This window comes from Nilaparvata lugens, chromosome X (assembly GCF_014356525.2).
Source record: "Nilaparvata lugens isolate BPH chromosome X, ASM1435652v1, whole genome shotgun sequence".
Classification (NCBI taxonomy): Eukaryota; Metazoa; Arthropoda; class Insecta; order Hemiptera; family Delphacidae; genus Nilaparvata; species Nilaparvata lugens.
Genome location: NC_052518.1, coordinates 95,348,657 through 95,373,084, shown reverse-complemented (window position 1 = coordinate 95,373,084; position 24,428 = coordinate 95,348,657). Strand labels below are relative to the sequence as shown.

At 35.7% G+C, this 24,428-nt stretch overlaps 2 protein-coding genes across 2 annotated transcripts; one reads left to right on the top strand and one right to left on the bottom strand.

The window, feature by feature from the left end:
• Nucleotides 1-1,230: 1,230 nt before the first annotated feature.
• On the bottom strand, nt 1,231-11,495 carry LOC111054614 (dolichol-phosphate mannosyltransferase subunit 1). The gene is made up of 5 exons (XM_022342017.2): nt 11,233-11,495; nt 7,612-7,711; nt 4,314-4,615; nt 2,496-2,610; nt 1,231-1,564 (listed from the first exon to the last, which is right to left on the bottom strand). The coding sequence occupies exons 1-5, from the start codon at nt 11,337-11,339 to the stop codon at nt 1,460-1,462; spliced, it is 729 nt and encodes a 242-aa protein (XP_022197709.1). The 5' UTR covers nt 11,340-11,495; the 3' UTR covers nt 1,231-1,459.
• Nucleotides 11,496-11,681: 186 nt separating this feature from the next.
• Nucleotides 11,682-18,816, top strand: LOC111053727 (O-glucosyltransferase rumi homolog). The gene is made up of 3 exons (XM_022340984.2): nt 11,682-12,259; nt 15,943-16,483; nt 17,955-18,816. The coding sequence occupies exons 1-3, from the start codon at nt 11,950-11,952 to the stop codon at nt 18,316-18,318; spliced, it is 1,215 nt and encodes a 404-aa protein (XP_022196676.2). The 5' UTR covers nt 11,682-11,949; the 3' UTR covers nt 18,319-18,816.
• The last annotated feature ends 5,612 nt before the right edge of the window (nt 18,817-24,428 follow it).

Below are 24,428 nucleotides of genomic sequence, written 5' to 3'. Positions count from 1 at the left end.
TTTGAGTGTGTCACACAATATACTCCGAGAAACTGGCTACTTATGGAGTACGCAGTCCAGTCCTCACCATATTCAGATCCTACTTAACCAAAATGGAAGCAAGTTTTCACCAGTGATGGAGCATACTCGGGTCCACTACAAGTTTAACATGGAATGCCTCAGGGGTCAGTGATTGGCTCTGTTCTGTTTCTGGTGGTGATAGATGACCATGGATTAACATCCTCATGTCTGCTAATGGTCCCACTATTTTTGCAAGGGGTAGAGCACCAGACTTGCCCAAGAGGTTGGCAACAGATATTTTTGTGCAAGCCAAGTTGTTTCATTAAACTAAAGCTGATGAAAGCAAAACTTCAGACAACATGCACTCAATTTGTCGGGCCCAGCTAAACGATCACACAAAAGTGAAGCTACAGGGTTTTACACTGGATAACAGACTTGGCAGCAGTAGTTACGTTGATAACATCTGTTTGAAACCTGCCAGTCATACTTCAGCTAAGACTTCTGTAGCCATTGATCTCCAGGAAGAGATCAATATAGTGGAGGTATAATTTACTTTGCTTCATAGCCATATTAATTATGGTTTTTGTGATTTTTCTGGCTTCAAATTTATCAAGTTTTTTAATATTTTTCAATTTATTAATGCATTTTCAAGTGTAATAATAATTTGTTTCATCTTTCTGATTAACCGAGATACACAATTTTTAGTATAATGTATATTTGAACTGTAAATTTTTATGATCTTTATAAAAGTGTTTTCATAACCTCATTTGGACTATCTTTATCACAATTAGGGAGAGGAACAGTTTTGGGTTTATCCTGTTGATTCTCTCCCAATCATTAATTTGATGTTGTTATTAAGGAATGTAATAAATGTAAATGTTTGACTCCAGGTGCGGTGACAATGTACCAGGTTGTAGGAATGTACTGCTCTAGCAGTAAAAAGCTCTGAGGATAATGGATTCAGCGGGCTACTTGTACCACTGTCGATCTATCTTTATCAGACTGTGAATACTCACTGTGATCAACTAATATATTTAGCTCTCCCTGTTGCATGCAAGAGCTTTCAAATATTGTCGAAGATGATCATGTAATGGGGAATTATTTAATTCATTTTTTATTTCATCCATTTCATGTAAGAGGATGATTTTAATTATTACTCCAATTTATGAAATTTAATGAATTTATTTCTCTCAACATTCATAAAAACTATTGCATCAAATCACTTGAAAATATACACTTAGATGCATTTAAATTAGTACTCAACAATGGACAAGAAATCTTAAATTATTATAATCTGCATATTTTACAATAAGAAAATCAAGTAATCAAAATCCAAATGGAATGAGTCTTAAGACTGGTTTGTTCTTAGGCTTCGGTATCATTGAAATACAATAGGAATGACAATTATAACTATAAAATAGAAAAATAAATAACATGATCATCATTGAAACTTGAAACTTTAAGTTGTGGCAAATAAATAGAGCAGTGCTTTCACAAACTGGAAAATTTCTGAACCACCCAGCTTTGATTCACCATAGACTCTATCGACGAACGTTATTGGCACCTGAAACAAATTTAATACAAGATTAAATTTTAATTAAATAGAATATGCAATTTCATATAACACTACAAACATAATTTAATACGTTTTTAGGTGAGTGAATGGCCCAGCATTCTGTGAACTATTTCAAATCGTGTCAATTTTTTAAAAATATTTGTTTACAGTTCTTAAGATCTGAGGTAGGCGAAATGAAGTAGATCAACTACCTTTTTTTTGCAATCAATAAATATAGTAAGACATTCACTTTCTTGGTAAAGCCAATTACACACACAAACACACACATTGAGTTTTGGACGTACGATTTTTTGCCGTCCTTATAAATTCAGCAGTCTTATGTAATTTTCAGTAGTAATTTCCAATCAATTGAAAGTATATGACAGTGAATGGTCCAGTATATTTGGATTCATACTAAAATAAAGAGCAACACATAGATTATTAACACTGATTTAAGTAGAATATTCTTGTTTTTAATTAGTTTTTAATATCAAAATTTAAAATTTTTAGTTTAGTCATTAGTTTTGAAGTGGAAATAGGACTTTTTTTGAAGTTCAAAGTGAAATCATAACCTCATTCTTTTTTGAAACTTTTATTTGTATAAATTTGGGAGAAGACAGTTTTCGGTTATGCCTGTTGTCTTATCCCAATCATATTACTTATATTGTAATTATGATTTGTGATTATCAATGTGATAAATAAATAACACGATATTAAATAACACTTGAACACTTGAAATTATTTAAGGTACAGCTGATGTTTGCTTAGCTTTGGCAATTTCTATACTCTGATAGAAAGTCTCTCGGAAGCTTTTAAAAACAAACAAACAAACATGTTCCAAGCTGTCATAACCTTACTGGCCGAAGAAATAAGCGAGATTATCTCAGAATTAAGAAACAATGATGGATTTTTCATACAAAAACTAAACACTGGTACCAACCTCTCCAATGGAATATTCGAATTGCCTCGCTCTAACCATCATTTCCATTTGGAATACGTATCCTTTGGAAACACACGAAGATACAAGTTTTTCCAACACTGACTTTTTGTACAACCTGTGGAATAAATAACAACTGTGAATAAGAATGTTATCAATCATTCAAAAGCTATTGAAGAAAAATGTTATCAATCACACTTGATTTCTGTAAATCAAAACTTACAAAAGTTTTCGCGAATAGATTGGCGTAGGATTCAGCAATCTATCCCCTTTATAGAAGAATAAATCCTCTTTCAAATCTAGCAGAGCAGCTTAGGATGAATATACCATTTGCGAAGACTAGATTTCTAACCCAACTGCGACTAGCATCAGACAAGGGACCTGTTTAAGAATAGAGGATTTTGAATTAACTCTACTAGAAACTGCTCTATTTGTGATTACGGGGAATTAGAAACTCTAGAACAAGAAACTCTAGAACATTTTTTGTTGCGCTGCCCCATGTATAGAGGATGTAGAATTCTATTTTTGGATATATACTGTCGTAATATAGTGAATAATGAGGACAGGTTAATGGTATTACTGTCGAATCTGACGGAGGAAAAAATAAATAGAGATTTCATCTATGCGGTGGTTAAAGCATTAGAAATAAGACAGATGATATGTGATCATGTTTGAGAGTGATCAGATGCTATTTAATTATCATAGGAAATATTGTATTATAACCTTTACCATCAAAATTGTGTAATATAGTTGTTTATTATATATTGTTTTGTAGAGTTTATTTATTTTACTATGTTTATTGGCTCAACTCTATTTGTATGATTACTGTGAACAAATAAATTGATTATTATTATTATTATAGTTTTCGCTTAGAAAGTGCTTTCTTTACTTCGGGTAAATCCACACAGGTCTAAGAAGTCTGATTTTCTAGCTTTAGTATAATTTTCACAATTCTTCTGTTTGAGTAGTGAAATCTCAAAACTTTAAATTCTATTAAATTTGATTATTTAGCTCATCTCTTGTTGGATCACATAACTAATGATAAATACAAAAATATACATAAAATTGGCGAATGACTTTCAACGATAAACTCTTCGATTTACTTATTAGACTACTTTAATATTTTTAGACAGGTGTTTCTAAACAAAAACAGAATAACTATCAAAGTTTGGTAGATGCACGAAAATGACATGCTCAAACTTTCAAGGATTTATCGATTATTTGCCTTTATTAGGGCGGAGTTAGGGCTCCAGGTCATCTCTGCCACACAACCCTAAATTGGATAGTATTGAAAAAGACCTTTTACTTCTCTGATATCTGATTTTCACGATTCCTTGAACGTTGTACATGTAATAAGGTCAATTATAATTTTATAATTATAAATTGTAATTTAATTAGGTCAAGTTTATGTGCCCATAAGTTTAACGGAACCAGATTCACACACAAGTGAAAATACAAATACTATAATAATTATGTGACAAAATTTCTCCATTGTTGGAGCAACAAAATAGTGTTGATCGAATTAATGATGTTTTCATTAGAATGTTAAATTCGTTCTTATTCACATTGCTCCACAATGCACAAGACATGATCTTTTCATACTTAATGACAAAGCTGTTAAAACAGTTGAATACTACTCGAATATTGGCATATAAATCACCTGACACGCATGAAAAATTGAATAAATACTTGATCTCATCGTTTGAAATCATGGAATCATTAAAAAATCCATAGGTTTTTGTGAAAGTCGGAGATAATTTAGAACGTAACAGTCTCTTTATGCAGTCTAGTCATGTAATGGAGAGATAACAATTCACTCACCTGAAACTACCAGTTAAATCAGAGACCCCCGGTCTCAAAAGCAGCTGTGTGAGGAAGTTGGCACCCCTACTTATCAATTTGCGTTTGAAGTCCCACCCAAAAACGCCACCATCGCCGGCATACCGAGTGCCCGTCACCACATCATAGTCCACAGCACTTTGGAGAGCGATCATTTGAGGAATGAATTTCGGGTGATGTGACAGATCAGCGTCCATTATTATTATGAAATCGCCTGTGGCATGTTTCAAGCCATGGAGGTAGGCGGTTCCCAAGCCAAGCTTCTTCTCCCTTGGTCTCAGCACCTGAGATAATATAAAAATACATTAGCAACGCCTAACTAAAAAATGAATGACAGGAAATAAATAATCCTCATACTGGCCTTCTGAAAATATATAAAACATTGGTAAAGCCGGTTGTAATATATGGGGCTGAAACTTGGACGATATTGAGCAAAGATGAAAGAGCACAGAGATGTTTTGAGAGAAAGATGTTCAGAAGAATTAGGGGTCCAATATGTGACGAAGGTATATGGAGAAGCAAATATAATTGTGAGATAGATGAAAAAATCGGGGAAGAAATTTTATACGCACCATAAAAGCAAGAAGAATCGAATGGCTGGGTCATGTAGTGAGAATGGCTGAAGAAAGAGGACCGGTTAGAATGATAGATGATATAGTGATTGGGACGAGGAAAAGAGGAAGGCCAAGGAGAAGATGAATTAGTGACGTGATGGGTGATCTACGTGTGCTGGGAGTGACAAACTGGCGGCAGAGAGCACAAGATAGAGAGACGTGGAGGCGACATGTTGAGGAGGCCACATAAAGTAAAGTGAAGTAAGTACAGGCCTTCTGAAATACTTCGATAAAACTAATGAAACTATGACATTCAGACTGGACCAAATGTGTAGCAAAACAACAGTTAGGCCTTGCATGTGCAGTTTTAATTGTTTTGAAAAAAAAAACATATCGAAATGTTGAAAAATAATAATACCGTATTGTTCTTTCAACAACATATAACGGTTAACTTTAGGAACTTATAACTAGAGGCTGCATGTAAAATAAAAATATTATTATTTCAACAACATAGAATGATTCACTTCAAAAAACTTATAACCAGTGGGCTGCATGTAAAATCTTGCGAAAGATTTGCTTTGTAAGAAACTGCACGCAATTAAGTCCTGTATAGAGTATATTATTTTAAGGTGAATATAATTAGTTTTGCAAAAGTATTTCAATGTATAAGGATAAATAACAATGAAGAATTAAGAGTAATCATTCCGACAAAATTAGTTATTATCTGCTGAAGTGAAAGGATCATATGATAATAATTTTATAGTTCAACCCAGATTTTAGAATTCCGACCTATATTTAGAACACGCAGATTACTCAAATATGCATTATTACATTAGTATACAGTATAATACAGTATTATTCACTGTGCAGATTATCTGATTGAAATGTTTTCATTTTTAGAGGAACAAGAAATTGACAAGTGAACAAAGAAAAGTTACTTCATAAATATTTCTATCGACGAACCATTCCTCGACGCAGGCCTAGCCTAATGAGGAGTGTACTTGATATTTTTATTTTTGTTTTATGTTTCATAATATTGTAAAATGGAGTGAATAAAGATAAAGTAGAGTAATGCGTTTGGCGTGCTGTGTGTTGAATTTCAGCTAGGAGATTCAGTAGAGAGTAGATTGCAGCTTCAGCAATAGTTTTTTAGTCATCCATTCCACTACGCACATGCTAAAGATTAATTTATGCATCATCAGCAAGATAAGAACTAAAAATGAAAATTAAATAGTGATCACCAGACCAATGATTAATTGAGTTCAACAGTACACAAAATATCACGAATAAATTATTGAGATGTTAAGAAAATAGTCGATATTCACTGCAGTGGTAAAAGTCATCAATGGAGCTTTGTTGTACTCAGTATTGCAGAATGGAAACAAGTAATTGCGGACCATAATACTTGATAATAATATTGAATAAGAATGAAATTTGATCATTTTAAATAGAGTAGTTGAATTATTGAAGTAAGCGATGGGATAAAATAGCACAACTAAGAATTGAAATACATTTTAGATAGAATTGATTGAAATAAACTTTCGAAATAACACCCACGTTGATGGGTGATAGTTGTTTTGTGCTATGACAAAGACAGACTACCATAATAAGGTTATGAAAAGAGGTTCTATGTTGGAGGTGGGAGGATTTAATTTGAGTTTATATGATTTTACTAAACAAGTTCTTTAAATATTTTTTCCCAAGTTTCGAATGAAATCTAATACTAAAATAAAAACAAATAATAAATAATGTAAATGAAAACTGCATGCTTAGACGATTAGTCCGTGTGCATGGAGGAGTCGCTTCTGAACATAAGTAAAATAGTCATTACATTAGAAATGAAATGTCAGTAGTGCATTATAAATTTCAAGATTAATTAAAAAATTTTCACCAATAAGTTATAAATATCATAAAAACGAGAGTAAAATAGTGTAATAATAATCTCAACTGCACATTCTATTGAGTGGCGTTTAGGGCTTATTAAATCAAATAGAAGAAAAAAATCATTGATATACAGAGCAAACCAGGTAAGGAAATTGATATAATTTGACATGTATGGAGACTGCAACCACTGGGCAGCCTCTCCGTTTATAGACGGCAACGTTACATCCCTAGTTTTTCTTTTCAATTAGAAAATTCATTCCATTCAAATCGTGTATGTTTGAGAATTTCAAATTGCTCAATACATCTAATTTTCGGTTTTATGTGGAAATTGGAGTGTCTTAATTGATTTTTATTTTTGTATAAGAAGCCTATTGTGAAAGAAGCATAAGTTCGTCAAAAGTGGTATGATTTTCAAATGATTTATGCATTTTGTTTTTTCCTTGAATCTAACATTGAAGGCTTTGGCCTGCTTTGTCAAAGTAAAATTTTAATATCCAAAATCAACTCTTATTTCAAAGTTGAATATTTATTCATTAGATTATCACTATGCCTATTAAGAAATTATTCAATGCATAGAACGTCTTTGTTTTATTTGTATTAAATGTTATGGTAGCCAAATTTGTATTGTAATTGTTTTGATGAATAAACTTTGATTTGATTTGAATCTATCGTAGTCGTTGGATTTCGATGTTTAAATGCAGCAGAGTCTATTATACTGTCAGTGTGATTGAGATTGAGATATGCAATTTATGAAAGATGATGTTTATTTAACCTGTCTTCACATCTGTATCTACTTGACGAATTAAACTGATAAATGTTTCAGAAGTACAGCTTCAACTCACAATTCTTTCTTCCCCATAAATTTTCTGCAATTGTCGAGCAACTTCTAGAGTTCCATCTGGACTTCCATCATCAATAATTATGATTTCATAATCATACTTTCTGTAAAAAAACATTACAATCGTAATTAATGTTATGCAGTATCAATCAAAATAAGAAATATTTCTAGTTGAATGAGTAAATATGAGTATATGATGACAATCATCTATTTTTATTGAAAAAAGGAACACATAGCATCTATTATTATTGAAAAAAGAACACACTAAGCATAAATCACTGTATAAAAGCTTATCTGTAGCCTATTAGCACACAAACTGGTGGAACCAAAATGATAATTTTCTTTTTCAAGCCTTGTTTGGTGTATAATAATACAATTACGAAAGAGAATGACAGGATAGTGAACTAATTTACATGAGTAAATTAAGTTTGAACTACAACACTGATTATTACAAATTGAGCAGGTTTGGCCAGAATAGTTTTAGGAGTTATAACATTAGCTTCATGTTGATTATTTTCGGCTTTCATTTCTCAACTAGGGATCCTTGCGCCATGAATAGCTATAGACCTATATCTATCATTCCAGTTTTTTGCTAAGATCTTTGAGACAGTGATGAAAATACAGCTGGTGGAGTTCTTTGAGACTAATGAGCTTTTATCTCATCTGCAGCATGGTTTCAGGAAGAATAAGTCGACTTTTACAACAGTTTCTGAACTTGTCAGAAGGATCCAAGAAGCTTTTGAGGGAACCAACTGCCTGTCTCGGACGCTATGTGACTTGAGTAAAGCGTATCCCATGAAATAGTGATTGGTAAGATTGTTCTATATATGGTGTAGGTGGGGTTGTTCTTATGGCCCTCAGGTTTTATTTGAAGAATCTTAGGCAAGTCATATCTTTTGGAGGAGGGAATTCAAGGGCTCTGCCTATCAATCATGGTGTCTCACAGGGATCGGTACTGGGACCCGTATTATTTTTGAATGCAATCAATGACCTGGATCTTGATGGTGGGGCACTGAAGTTTGCGGATGATACCACATTGATTTCTTCTGGCCTAAATCTGACCCAGGTGCAGCAGGAGGCTGATGTATTGTTTAATGCTGCTGGAGGGTGGTTGGAAAGCAAATAAGTTGCTACTGAATGTGGACAAGACTCAGAGATTGGTTTGTACACTGAGTCGCAGTCAGGCCATCAGCACTCACAGTGAGTGCCATCCGTATTATTACCCTCAGAGGCTTCCTGGATCATCTTAGCCCTGTCTTCCAGTACACAGGTGTGATGACCTTCTAGCCATTACTTATATTTGTGTGCCATGTTTGTGCGAGAAAGTCTTTGTAAGTTCAACACAAGGAGTGATTTCCATGGTAACAACACTAGAAGTCGAGGTCTTATAGATGTGCCATAGTGCCTGCCGTTTGTCAAAAACCCATGACGCATTTCCTGCATTGGCCTTGCGGATCTTCAATAAACTACCGGAAGATTTGTGAAGGTTGAATATACCAGCATTCAACTCAATAGGCCTACTCAAGTGTTGGCTTAGGAGAAAACCATTTTATTCCATTCAGGAATATCTTAAGGTGCGTACAGATTTACGCGCCGCGAACATGAGCAATTCACTTTTAATCAACTGATGCCAAGATTTTTATATCTATATCTTACCGTTTCTGTAAAAATACAGATATAGTCAGCTGATTAAAAGTGAATTGCTCATGTTCGCGGCGCGTATATCTGTACGCACATTTATAGACGAATTGGTAGGCCTTGTTTCATCCATCTGCTATCACGATGGTTGTAATGTGAAAGTAATAAATTATAACTTTTAACACAACCCATCCGGTCTTGCTGGTATTGGTGATGAGCAAGGTAATTCAGGTAAAGGCACTCCTACAATACTCTTGGACATGCCACGATGTGGTCCGTCAACGATTAGGGGAACAGTCACCCTTGTGCTGGCTTTGAAGATGTTCAACCATTTGCCTTGCCAGAGACAAAGAGGTTCTGCCCATTGAATCTCTTTAAATCATCCAATCATCAAGTGGCTGATTGATAAATTTTCAATGGGAATATTCATGATCTGTATTTGCATTGCCATCATGATCCTGCTTGACAATATTGTGATTGAGCTTGAACTAAATTGTGGCCATTTTTGAAATATCTCAATAATCATTGGAGATATGAACTTGAAATCGATTGCATTGGACTCCAAATCGAATTTCAAATAAGATTTTACCATTTTATAGAGCATACGATACTACCTAAAATTATTTAGACGTTTTATGAAATGTACTGCACATTTCTACCTACTCAGTATTAACGTTCCGGCAGTCGCGCTGTTTAAAAAGTACAACAGTGTCAGTTTTTTGCTGCACAAAACTATTGGATGGGGTGGTGTCAGTGAATGAGTCGCCTATGCATTCCAAAACTTTCTCCCCATCACTCCACTGAGTTGCAGTATCAACCGAGCAATGATTCAGTCTTTAGGTGCCATTTAGTCACGACAGTGCATAAGATAGGGAAAACTACGGGGCCTGTAAACGAACCAATAACACAGAATTGATGTCTTTGCTTGGGCTATGAAATGGTAATCATCCAAATGGTCATAGGCATAAAATAATCCAAGAAGATGGAAAAGTAATTATACAATTAATTAATATGTTTTGACAGTAAACAGAGTACATAACACTTGGAAAAATTACAACACGCGACTGCTCGTATGACTACCGTAGGGAGCGACTACCGGAAGGTTAACCGTGGGCGGCCACACTTATTCAGTTATTATTATTATTTGTTTATTTATTTGTACATAATGTGGGTTTCAAAACTCCGAGAGACGCGACAAGAAAAATTAAATTGACCTGCTGACAGTTTTCACAGTTATCGATTCCTCGACGGGACGGAATAGCACCACAGTACATGAAGCTCTGCGTTTGGCTGATTACGTTGAGGTATTGAGAATCAGCCATTCGGAGAGCTTCATCTCCTGTCGTGTCGTCGAGGAATCTAGTGTAAAAACGGCTGTTAGCAGACAATACTGCAGTGTAGAGAAATTTACAGGTACAGGTTGCAGTAGTGAAGTGTACTACAAAGTACACGGCAAGTGGGTTGGTTGATATGTTTACACTCCATTTTCCTATACGGTAACGAGAAAAGATGAATGTAGCAGGATTAATCTGGATTTCAACATATCAGTGAAAGTCACTGGTAAAGTGAGAATATATTATTCCCATGTCCTGATGGTACATAGCCTACTCACTCGGGTGCTGAGTGGGAATAGTCCAATCAGAGCTCATAGAAATTACATTTTCACTACACCGGTCAATTCCACTGATACGTGAGAATCCAGATTATTTATTCCTCATTATAGACATTTCAGAAAGATGATTAGAACGATTGAAAAATACAAAACAAGTGAGTTTTGTACATTTTTCAAATCAACATCATGGCATTTTGGAGATTTTGGTTTAGATTAATGTCATTAGATTTAGCCAATTTCATACTGAATTGAACAATTTACCATCTGTATGAATTTGTACATCTTTGATAAATTTAAATTCATCACAATCACGTGTACGAGATATTGTTGTCATATCTTACACGTCTACTAAAAGCAATAGGTTAGCCGACTCACCCTTCATCCATGTATGTGACCAGAAGCCAAACAATAATTGGAAGATTTTCTTTCTCATTGTATGTTGGCAGCAGAATGGAATATTTACTATCATTCCTTTTTGCCATTGCAAAATTAATGCGCTCAATACACTTGAATTCCCAAAGACTCAACAAATACAAATATTCAAAAATGTACACTTCACCAAAACAAAAAATACGAAAGCACGATTGGTCTGTCCTGTCAGCTGTTCTGTCACAGATCACAAGTGAGTACCTCGTTCGCATGTAAAGCGCATGCGTAAACAATGCAGTTTTAACGGCGCTTCCCTCTCTCCGAGTTGCTCGCCGAATGTCCAACACGAGTGACTCGCGTTCGTTTTGTCCTGTGCTATCAATACACAGCAATATGCAGGATGGCGAGCATTGGCCAAGTAGCCATCAGAAACTCGGCGAAAGTGAAGCGTGAACAGATTCACAGCTGAGGAGTTGAATGTTTACATTTTTATAGCAGTTTTTGAGGTTAAGTTAATAAGTTTTGGTTTCCTGAATTTTAAATTTTTCTTTATGTATGTGATTTGTTGTAGTATTTAACGTTAAAAATTGCCTTAAATATATATGTTTCTGCACATGCGATACCGAACTTAAATATTGGAGAAACATTCGAGCAGAGCAGAATTTTCTTCATGCCTTTGAAAATTGACTTGAACAGCGAGTTTATACTCACAACACAGCAAAAATGTTCACACGAGTGTCTTACAAATTACTGTTTAATTCTGCATTTTTCATCTGCGTGATCTCAATCATCCTGCAAATAATCCCGGTTAGGGCTCATGAAGAAGACGGGAATATTGGTGCTGAAACGCATTCACACTCAATCTATTCAGAAAAATCCAATAGAATACTTTCTGAGATTGATAAAGCTATGAAAAACCACCTTTTTCATGGATGTTCTAATTGCAGTTGTTATCACTCAGTGATCAGTGAAGATTTGAAACCATTCAAGAATGGAGTCACTAAAGAACTAATAGATGAAGCCAATTCGAAAGGTAATTATCTCTAATTGTAATTCATGTATATCTATCGAATTGAGGCCACATTCATAAAAAAGTGCCTTGCCGCCCAGGATACAAGAATATCCTAAGGTCCAGCGCACACGGTGTGACTGTTTTGCTACTACAAAAAGCGCTCGCGCAGCTGTATTTAAGTGGGGAGGTGCAAACGACGCAACTATTTTTCAACAGCAGTTGCGTTGCACAAGATCAGATAGAGAAAATCGATGCAACAAATTTACAACCGGCCTTTTGCCATTCACCCTTGTGCGGACTATAGTTTTGTTTCAGTTGCAAATTGGTTTTAGAAGCAACAATTTTGCAACTGTAGTTGTGAAACAATCACACCATGTGTGCTGGGCCTAAGACTGTACTTACACTGGCACCACTCAATTCGACTCGATTGGGTAAAACCATCATGGAGAGGTGCAGGTATCTTCAAACTTACAATTGAAAATTACTCGTGTACTATAATGGTGTCGCACATAGTGGAACGGCATGTTTTGACCCATTTGGATACATGCATTACATTCAACCCTCAAGCTTTGAATTACTTTCGCCTCTCTACTATGTTTTCACCTACACTCAGTCACTCGTCGATGTACTTACTTACTTGATACTTGAGGTCGTTGCCCAGGACTGGGGTTTCCAGATCGGCAGTGTCATTTCAGAAGTAGTAATAACCACAAAATGGTCATTCGTGTAGTGGAGGAGCAGCCACCCCAAAAAGAGGCATCTCATTCCACTCCTGTAGGGAATACAAAGGCCTATCTAGCAGCCCATTTCTTACTGCAGCAGTTGAAAAGTCGAATGGCCTGAGCAGGAAAACTGCTGTAGGTCCCCGCCAGTCTGTATCGAGGTAATTCCAGTTTGGCAGCATGTCGAGTGTTGTGGCTGTGTATGTCACTCCGCTTGAGTAGTTTATCTTGATTTTTCTTGACAAACAACAGCGAGCTCAGTATGTATTGGCTGTAGATGGTGAGAACACCAAAACTCCTGAACATGGGACTACAATGATCTCTATAGCCTGAAAACGACATTAACCTCAATGCTCTCTTTTGCAGAAGTAGGATATTCTGTACAGCTGGAGCATGACCCCACAGCAGCACCCCATACATCAGGTGACTCTAAAACAGTGCATGGTATGCCATCACCAAACATCTCCGGTCAACCACATGTCTCAACCTTCTCAGGTGGTAGATCACTCTAGACAGCTTCTCACATACCCGGTTCACATGGTAATTCCAGCTAAGTCTTCCATCTATCCAGAAGCCCAGCAGTTTGACTGGCTCCACTTCAGCTGCTTGCCTCTTCAATGTGCACATCAGTACATTTGTCTTTTCCTCATTGAGTTTCAGTCCATTAGCAGTAAACCACTGCTTTGCTTCTTCAATGAGTCTGGAACACTCCACCTCCATCTGATCCAACGAGGAGCCCATGGAAATCAGTGTGGTGTCATCCGCAAATAGTACTGCACCTTGACTGCTTGTGAAGTTGATCATGAGCAATATGAACAGCAACGGGCCCAAAACTGATCCTTGCGGGACTCCATGCTTGACATGCTGCATACTTGATGTGGCACCACTCAGCTGAACCACCTGCTTCCTGTTCTCCAGGTAGGAGATAATCATCCTCAGCACTGTGCCACCCAAACCATATCTCTCAAGTTTGGTTGTGAGTATTTCATGAGGCACACAATCGAAGGCCTTGCTGAGGTCACACATTGCAAGAGCAAGTGAATCACCATCCTCAAATGCACTCTGGATCCTGCTGGTCAGGGCCAACAGAGCACTTGTGGTGGAGCGTCCATTTCTAAACCCATGCTGAAATGGTGACAGCAGATTGTTACTCTCAAAGTACTCTGTCAGTTGTTGCTTCATTTCTGTCTCAATCACTTTTGAGAAAACCGGAACAATGGAGATGGGTACGAATGTGTAGCATGTGTTTTGAGATGGTAAAGCTAAGATTTCTGCAGATTTGGAAGTCCTGCACAGCAGACTGGCTGGCACTCAGAGGAGTATCCCAGCAGCTGCTATTACATAGATTTTACAATAGATTGATTTATGAAGTGCACCACGCACAAGCAAGGAGCGCTTTGCACCGATCTATTCAGAAGCCTGCTAGAGGTGTCAGTCTTTATTCTTCAGTCATAGGAACTTCGTATATTTCATGAGAAGGTTAGAAGTTTAATTGGAATATCGTGAACATCAAAGAGTTCAGGTTTTGTCGGAAAAGTAGAAGAATTCTCAAACTATACAATAATTATCAACTGAAAACACCTGAGGCTAAGTCTTAACCTTTAGTCTGCTATCGCTGCCTGGTCGTTAGAATCCCTCCCGAGGCATGGACTTCTTATCAACCATTAGTATAGTTACACACAAATGTAACTAATGTTCAATCTAATAAAATTTACAAGGACGGCAAAAATTGTATTAGAATTTTTGCCGTACTTGTAAATGTTATTTATTATTTAAATTAATTTATTCAAATTGAGGTGATATTAAGTGCAATATTTGACTATAATTTGGTGTTTTTATCATTCTAAATTCAAAATTTCAAGCTCATATATTTCTGGACAGAAATTGAACCACAGTTAGAACATAACCTATTTTTTGGACATGTTATTATTTATCAAAATTTGGGAACAGAATAGTATTGGGCTATGCCCTATGCCTGTTGTTCTTTCCCGATCATATTCATATGATTTGTAATTGTATCAAAATAAATAAATAAATATTAGATTGAACATAACTTGACAAACTTGATGTGATCATGTGTTTGTCAAGGCCTGGTGATTTGCCAATTCAATATGGTAGAATTTATAAGTAGAAAAAATCATACGTCCAAAATCGAAGCCAGTTACACAGGATTTACCCACGCACAAAAATAAAGTTTATGTGGACGACATCCGCAAAAAATGGTTCTTTTACCTCTTTGCCAATCGCATTACGAGATCACAACTCATCATTGATCCATCTCCCATTCACATAACTCGAACCATGAACAAACATAAATTTCGGGAAGCGAGTCTACCAAGTTCTCCTTTGGACTATTCTCCTGATGGTAGAGCACTTCATGCTTCATGGGAAAATAATGAAGATGGGGTGAAACGTCCAATTTCCGCCCTAATACTTTACTCAGGCGAAATTTTTTTAATGAAAGGGAGAGATCTCCCTTTGCTGGCCAGGATAGACGAGTCGACTCAGGCGTTGCACCCTTCAGTCTGCTAGTGCTACCTGGTTGATATTTCAATTTTTGGTTAATGTTTCTGTTCAGATTCTACAGATATTATATGCTTTTCCTGTGTGAATATAATTGTATGTTTTGTTAAACAAGCTTGTTTACGTTTTCATAACAACTTCTTATTGAATAGAAATACAGTAATAGAAATCTCAGTACCCTTTTTGGATTTTATTTTATCACAACATGTTTCGGACATTCATGCCATTTTCCATTCATGACTTGAAAATGGCATGAATGTCCGAAACATGTGATAAAATCATTCAAAAAGGGTACTGAGATTTGTATTTCGATTTATATTACAAGTAGCCCTAAACAGAAAAGAGACTTCTTATTCAATATGGTTAATTGATCGATCTATTTAAAAAGTATCGGATAGGATAGTATTGAATGTTTTAAATAGAACAAAATTCAACATAGTATTATGCTATATTTTTCAGGAACGAGATATGTGATAACTGATGGCAACCTATATCGGGAGAAACCATGCCTATTCCCAGCCAGATGCCAAGGAGTTGAGCATTTTTTACTGCAGCTTGTAGCAGAACTACCCGATTCTGAATTCATCGTCAACACCCGTGACTGGCCTCAATCTGCAGTTTATCAACACACCCGACCTCTGCCCATTTTTTCGTTCAGCAAAACCGGTGATTTCTATGACATCATGTACCCAGCGTGGGGCTTCTGGGAGGGCGGTCCAGCAATCAAATTATTCCCCAGAGGACTTGGCAGGTGGGATCTTATGAGAAAATCACTAAAAGCAGCTGCTAATAAGACGCCCTGGGAGAAAAAATCGTCTACTGCGTTCTTTAGAGGATCGCGGACTAGTGGGGAGCGTGATGAGATTGTGCTTCTCTCAAGGGAAGCTCCACAATTGGTCGATGCAGCTTACACTAAGAATCAAGCATGGAAATCAGAAGCTGACACTTTGGGAAGGCCTCCAGCTGAAGAAGTATCTCTGGAGGACCATTGCAAGTACAAGTAAGTCACCAACCTGATAAAAATCTAGGGCTTTTGTTTTATTTTGCTTGTCACAAATCCTCCATTTCATTGTTTCAACTGAAATACTATGGAGGATCATTGCAATGCAATTATGTTATCAAACTAATACGCATCTAAAGGTGCTACTGACTTATTCGCCACGAACACGCGCATTTCACTTTTCATCAGCTTATTATATCTGTATTTATATGGAAACGGATATAATAAGCATAGCATCATAGTATGAAAAAACAACGAATTTCTAATTTTTCCATGTACTGCGAATGCATCAGAATCGATTTCAGCTTGTAATCCGTAATTTTTAAAAAAATGTGACAAGTATGTTGATGAACTAATAAAGGATCTTCAAGAAGTGAGTTCGAAAGTTGAGGATGCCATTGATAAAATGAAAATAAACCACTTGCTTGAAACGCATATATTCGATTTGCCATAAATACACAGGGAGATTGTAATCACTGATGCAGAAAGACGACAACGATCCGAGAGAATGAAGAAATATTGGGCTGATCGAAAAGCCAGACAGCTTCAGAAACAAGGACGATTTCATTTGATTGACTTAAGTGGTCCAATGTGACCAAAAAATACGAAAAAATTATATTAATGTTAGCGCTGATCCTGTTGTATTAGGTAAAGCTTGTAGACCTTCACATTTAGATAATGAGATAGAATTTATAAGGGAAATTTATTTTGTGCTCTGCCACAATAAAATTTAGAGGATGATATGACAAACTTTATTTTTGTTGAGGATGATGCCCGCATGAGCTCTAGGCTTGTGCGTGGGTAATGAGACAGATGATAATGATATATGAGTGGACCAATAAATCATATGAACATATAAATTATCTAGTATCAACTTGTTTATTTTTGCATTTTAACTTGAAAATGGCCAAAGTAGGTCGAAAATAGTCGTTGAAATGTTTTAAAGTTTTAAAATGTTTTAAATATAAAGGGTACTACAAGTTTTATATTGTTTTTATTAATGAGTGGACCACTATTATTATTCATTAATCCACTAAGATGAATCAATAGATGAGTAAGATGAATTAGGAATAAAGAAACCTATCATCTAACTTTTCATGCTTTTTTATACAATTATAGATTCAAGGGGACTTATGCTGATTCATAAAGGTATAATATTATTCTGTTTAATGAATGAATAAATAAATGTTTATTTCCCAAAAAAACTAAAACTACAACATCAATTACACAAAATATTAGATAAATTAAAATGAAATACAATAGTTAGTTACAAAAAAAATTCGTATAATGTGTCCTCTACTTGTTCAGTTTTTTCTGTGTGGAAATTGACCTACTCCACTATGGTGTACCATGTTCTAGAGTAGGGTTTATTTATTATTGGGTTTTAATTTATTTATTGTGATGTACCTGATATCTATCACAATAATGAATCATAACAGTCAATTTATAATATTTTCTAATTTATTCACAGGTATTTATTCAATTTTCGTGGAGTAGCAGCGAGCTTCAGATTCAAGCATCTGTTTCTCTGTAATTCTCTTGTGTTCCACGTTGGTGAGGAGTGGCTCGAATTTTTCTATTCAAATCTTAAACCTTGGGTTCACTACATTCCTGTTAAAAAAGATGCCAATAGGAAAGAAATTGCTGACTTACTCTTGTTCTTCAAAGAACATGACAGTTTAGCCAGAGAGATTGCTGAAAGAGGTAAATCTTTTATCGATAAACATTTGAGGCTGAAAGACGTGAAGTGCTACTGGAGAAAATTGCTACAAGACTATTCTTCTTTACTGAAGTTCAAACCTCAGTTGAAATCAGATATGATGAAGCTATCGTGATTGTGAATTTTATGGATTGTTTCATCTACATCTTCAACATTTAGGGCCGTTTGCACCGTGACAGTTCAAACTAAATCTCATTTTAAACTGGATTAAATCCGTATCAAGTCTCGTTTGTTATAATGTGATTCATTTTTAGTTTCAGCCACCAGCTGATTAAATTCAGTTCAAGCTTTGACTGTGCAAACGGCTCTTAGTGACATTGCTCAAAGTAACAAGACATTGAACAAAGTAACAAGATGGACTTCGGTAAGATTAGTAAGTCCTTCACGGATGGTTTTAGACTTGAATCATTAAACATATTTCATATGCAATGTTAATATATGATTCCTATAATTCAGGTTCAACTAGATTTTATGTAAATGTTATCTATATTTTTATAATTTTTCTGTACTCATATCATATCTCTATTATTTATCAAATTAATGATTTGAATAAGTAATAAAACAAATACTGTGTCATACATGACATCAAAACCTATTCAATTTTTGAAATATTATTTTGTGAATTGGTCACAGATTTAATTATTAAATATAATTGATAAAGCGAGAAGATCTCCAATGTACAAAGATGAAACGTGTGTTCTATCACGTTTGGTGGAGGCTCAAGGGTTATTTTAATCCAGCTTTATATTTGGACTTATGCTTAGGCACATATTGCTTACATATTTTGGTGGAGGCTTCTCCCGCCGTTCCACATATTGCTTACAACTGTCTGAACAAAATAGCTTCATTCCACATAAGAGCATGAAAAGTCTTGTGTGTCTCTAGCCTCAGAGCCAAGCCAAACGGGGTGCTTTTCAGTTCGCGTGTCCGATTGACTGAATCAGGGAGCTTCCTGTCCTGTCAAAAAAACTGTCAAAAATTGTCAAAAAAACCACTGATTTATTGATAATTAGAAAGACCGGTTTCGGTTATTACACCATTGTCAATCTCTGATAAACTAAAACTAAATACAACCTTCATGCCCTCGACCAATAGCAGTACTCGCCTACTAGTATAAATTCTGCTGCTCTTGTATTTAGTTTTAGTTTATCAGAGATTGACAATGATGTAATAACCGAAACCGGTCTTTCTAATTATCAATAAATCAGCGGTTTTTTGACAATTTCTTAGTCTTTTTCATTCAATATGAATAATTACCACAATATCAACTTCTCAACTACACAAAAAGTAAAATATATAGGTATATACGTACGTATACGTACAACATGTATAGTAGTCTATGCTTATACATGTAGGGGGTCCGGCTTACAGCTGAATTATGCAGGGGGGGCTTAAAGTAAAAAGTTTGAGAACCACTGGTCTAGTGATTGCGTAGCAGCCTAGAGATCCCGGATCCAAGCCCCAGTCATCACTGAAAGTTTTTGATCAGGTCACTCCCGTGTTATCGGATGGGCATGTTAAACTGTCGGTCCCGACTGAAGTATGACACTCGAAAGGCCCATTGACGGCTTGAATGATATATTGAGGCGAGGTGGAACCTTCCCGCAAGGGAATCCCCACCAATAAAAGCCAAAAGTATTCACTTTTTTATTTATTTATACAACATACAAATGGACACATATTTTTTTCCAATTACGTCTTGGAGACGTAAATTTCTTCCCGCAAGGGAATCCTCACCAATAAAAGTCATAAGAATTTACTTTTTTTTATTCATACAACATACAAATGGACACATATTTTTTTCCGATTACGTCTTGGAGACAGTTATGGAATATTAGACATGCAACATCAACAACATCAATCACAATAACACAAATAAAAGGAAAGTGGTTCCAAAAAGAGGGGGGCGGGAGAATTGAAATTCCTTACGTTTTTGATATTAGTCTGAGTACCACAATGCTGTTCAAAGTCCAACCACTTTCTGTGCAGAGTTTAAATTTTCTTAACGGGTAGTTTCCAGTTAACAGACCTCTGAAGAACCTGCCTGGCCAGGTCGATGTACCGGGCGTTTCAAAAATAATAACCCAATTTTAAACAGTTATATTTATTTTTTAAAATGGTACACACAAACCAATTTTACATCAAATTACTCACCGAAATATCAAGTTCATAATGATGTATTATAAGGCTCAACTCACACTCACGCAACTCAGGTCGAGAAGAGACTCGACTGTAGTCGAGAGCATGTGTTTTCAAATGGTGACACTCAGACCAGTCGATTCTAGTCTCCGCGACGTCACCATTTGGAAACACATGCTCTCGACTAGAGTCGAGTCTTCTCTTCTCGACCACCAGAGTTGCGTGAGTGTGAGTTGAGCCTACGTGTTCGATGTGCCCTCCTTTCGAGGCTCGGACGACATCTAGACGGTAGCCGAATGTCCCAGACTGTTGGCAAGATGTCTGATCTACTAAATCAGTTATCCTGGTTTTAAGCTTCTCAATATCAAGTGCTAAGGGAGGAACATAAACACGATCTTTAATGTATCCCCACAGGAAAAAAATCACACCGTGTTATGTCAGGAGACCGTGGAGGCCTTGCGGTTTTGTGCACCCTATCCAACGTTGAGGCAAGTTGGTGTTGAGGAAATGGCGTACATCCTTGTGCCATCAAAAGGAGGGCACATAGAACACTTATAATACATCTTCATAAAATTGATACTTCTGTGAGTAATTTGATGTTAAATTAGTTTATGTGCACCATTTTATTAAATAAATATAACTGTTTAAAATTGGGTCATTCTTTTTGAAACAGCCGGTATTCCGGAACGAACATACGTGATCCATGACTGTTTGAGCGTGATCGATCTTAGTGCGTTTTCGAGCAGTGCAAAACGCGTGATTAACTGTACATGGTCCTTTACCAGCGCCAGCGCTTCCAGTCCTCCTTGGAAGAAGATGGGAGCCGACCCTCATCAGATTGCGACAACACTACAGCCAACAGTCCAGTTTCCATTCAACTTTGTCTTTCTCGATTTCTGATTTTGTCTTTCTCGAATCCGCGTAGATTTCGAGCATTATCCAGTACACTTGGGCTCAACTCACACTTACGCGACTCAAAACGAGAAGAGACTGCAACTCTAGTCTCTTCTTGACGCAGCATGTGTTATCAAATGGTGACAGTCGCGGAGACTAGAATCGACTGGTCTGAGTGTCACCATTTGGAAACACATGCTGCGTCGAGAAGAGACTAGAGTCGCAGTCTCTTCTCGACCTGAGTCGTGTAAGTGTGAGTTGAGCCTTTATCGTCGTTTGCTCTGACTGCTTCATTCAGTGCTGAATTCAGGCTTTCCTGTAAAAATGCGAATTAAAATTCATTTTTTATGAAATAATTATTTCTAATAACGATAAAATGACCTTTCGTCTTGAGATTGATGTACTACTTTTCTGACCTGAAATTCTAAAAAGTAAATTAAAGTAATAACGTTTGTAATATTTTGTAACGGATTGATAAGTTAAAGCTGTGCTAAGGCTAAAAATATTTTTCAAAGTTTTTCGATTTGTATATCATCAAGTTATCAAAATGAAAATGTTTCTCAGGAAAACATTTTTTTCCGATTATTACTTTTTGAAATATAAGCGCCTAAAGTTTACATTTTTGGGACAGAACATTTCAAATTCAGTAAGAGATAAATCCATGAGATTCAGAGGATAAATTGTTCATGATATTGTTGATTGAATAAAACACAAATTTTCTGAAAATATCAATTTTCGAGAAAGTTATTAATAACTTGATATTTTCAGGAAATTTTTGTTTTATACAATCAACAATACCATGAAGAATTCATCCTTGAAATTTCATGGATTTATTATCGAATTTCATGGACTCTTATCGAATTTGAAATGACCTGTCCCAAAAATTTAAACTTTAGGCGCTCATATCTCAAAAAGTAATGATCGGAGAAAAAATTTTTTTATGAGAAAAATTTTTAATTTTGATAGCTTGATAGCTTACAAATCGAAAAACTTTGTAAAATGTCACCAGTAGAAAGTTTTTTCAAGCCTTTGCACAGCCTTAATGGCTAAATTGCATAAACTGTACTGATTACTGAAAAGTAAACACTGATTCAAATTGATAAGATAATTGTTATAAAAATTTATATCAATATTGGTATTTATTATTGTAATTAATATTAAATATTGAATTTTTATATTGCTATTGGATTACTATAGAATGTATTAGACCATAGACTAAGTAAACAGGCTAGATCTGAGATTAGAAATTCAAATTTCACGCTCTCGAGAAAGGCCTACTTAAGACTTGAGTCCCATGATCAAATACTACTGCTAGATGATCCATCTCCAAAAAATAAATATGAAATACCAAATAACCTGGCTGGCTCAGGTTTGGTGTTTTCAGAAAACTCCTGATTAGTTAGCACAGGGGCTGACAATAGAAAAGGATAGCACTATTTGCTTTGTCAAATGATAGACAAGGATAGCTTATCTATAATTTGACAAAGCAGATAACGCTATTCTTTTCTACACTTGATATTACATGAACAGTTAATATTACATCAGATATACCGGTATCAGCTTTAACATCTGTAGAAGGCAATGGCTAGACAGAGAATCGGCAACTCTGTTCTCCTATCTTTCTCCATTGCCATTATAACGTAGACATCACTATAGTCAAGTTGTAAGGTGTAATCGAACGGTGTACTCTGAGTGAAGAAAACATAACGGATAATTCAATAATAAATTCTTATTCATTATTTATTGATTGATACAATACGTGCATCATCAAAATGATAGGGAGAGAAAAAATAAGGTAACCTTGTGCTATTCCTCTCCCAAATTTAGATAAGGTTACACATAGTCCGAAAAAGGTTAAGTCTTTTAGTTGTTCACTTCACAAAATTTTCAGTCCCTAATTATTCTTTATTTATTGATACAATAAGTTAATCATAAAAATGATAGGAAGAGAAAAAATCAGGTAACCTTGTGCTATTCCTCTCCCAATTTAGATAAGGTTACACATAGTCCGAAAAAGGTTAAGTCTTTTAGTTGTTCACTTCACAAAATTTTCAGTCCCTAATTATTCTTTATTTATTGATACAATAAGTTAATCATAAAAATGATAGGAAGAGAAAAAATCAGGTAACCTTGTGCTATTCCTCTCCCAAATTTAGATAAGGTTACACATTGTCCGAGAAAGGTTAAGTCTTGTAGTTGTTCACTTCACAAAATTTTCAGTCCTTAATTATTATCACAATGTAAATTTATAAATGTACATGCTTCAAATTAAACAAATTAAATTCAAAACAAATAGTTTTCAATCCGAGTGTATTTATCATACTATAGTATAAATAAATAAAAACTGAAAACTCACCTCATTGTCTTCTCGAGTGATGGAGAAATCCTTAGTATCAACGGACCACGCAAATCCTTCATAGCCGAGCATTGACAGTCTTCTTGTCTTCATTTCATCCTGGTGGGAGTCAACGGTATTCTCAATGCTGTTGCTTCCCAGAGATTTCTTCTTCCAAGGCTTCTTCTCAACTCCTGTCAAGCTATTATTTTGTCTGTCAGTTGAATTGAAATCTCCTTCGGCAGATTTCCTCTTCTTTTCTTTCCCAGCTTTAGTGTCGGAGACCGAAGAATTCAATTCATAGAGTTCAGATATTGAAGATGTTCTTCTTTTTTCTGGTTTGAATTCATTACCAGTTAATGAATCATCGTTTTCAGATTCAATCTTTGAACGCTTCAATTTTTTGGCTGATTGTTCTTTTGGAGTCTCATCAAGTAGAGATGATTTCTTCTACTTATCTTCCTTGCTCAGAGAGTGGTTGATTCGTCCTCATTTGATAACTTTTTGACTAATTTTTTATGGTAGCTTCAGTAGTGTTTAAATTTTCAGAATCTTGAACTGAGAAATTGAGAAACTTGAAATAGCAGGTGGCCCTGGGATTTGCAAACATGGTAGAAATATATGCCCATGCGTGCGATTTGTTTGTAAAACGTTTTCCGAATGTTCAACCTTCATTTCGACAAGGTATCCACAAACTAAATTCCAGATTTGATCAAACTGGCTCGGTAGCTGATCTTTCTCGTTCTGGTAGGCCAACATCAGTTTGAACTGAAGAGAATTTTAATGTGAGCCGTCTTCAACGAAATCGCATAAGAAAACGTCCAATTAATATGGAATATTAAGAACAAGTCTTCAAC

What these genes read in the sequence shown, in the direction of transcription:
- LOC111053727 (XM_022340984.2), top strand. Translation starts at nt 11,950, where the DNA reads ATGTTCACACGAGTGTCTTACAAATTACTGTTTAATTCTGCATTTTTC. An exon ending in AGATGAAGCCAATTCGAAAG is followed by an intron (nt 12,260 to 15,942) that starts GTAATTATCTCT and finishes TATATTTTTCAG; the next exon opens with GAACGAGATATGTGATAACT. An exon ending in GAGGACCATTGCAAGTACAA is followed by an intron (nt 16,484 to 17,954) that starts GTAAGTCACCAA and finishes ATTTATTCACAG; the next exon opens with GTATTTATTCAATTTTCGTG.
- LOC111054614 (XM_022342017.2), bottom strand. Translation starts at nt 11,339, where the DNA reads ATGGCAAAAAGGAATGATAGTAAATATTCCATTCTGCTGCCAACATAC. An exon ending in GTCACATACATGGATGAAGG is followed by an intron (nt 7,712 to 11,232) that starts GTGAGTCGGCTA and finishes GTTTTTTTACAG; the next exon opens with AAAGTATGATTATGAAATCA. An exon ending in TTTATGGGGAAGAAAGAATT is followed by an intron (nt 4,616 to 7,611) that starts GTGAGTTGAAGC and finishes ATATTATCTCAG; the next exon opens with GTGCTGAGACCAAGGGAGAA.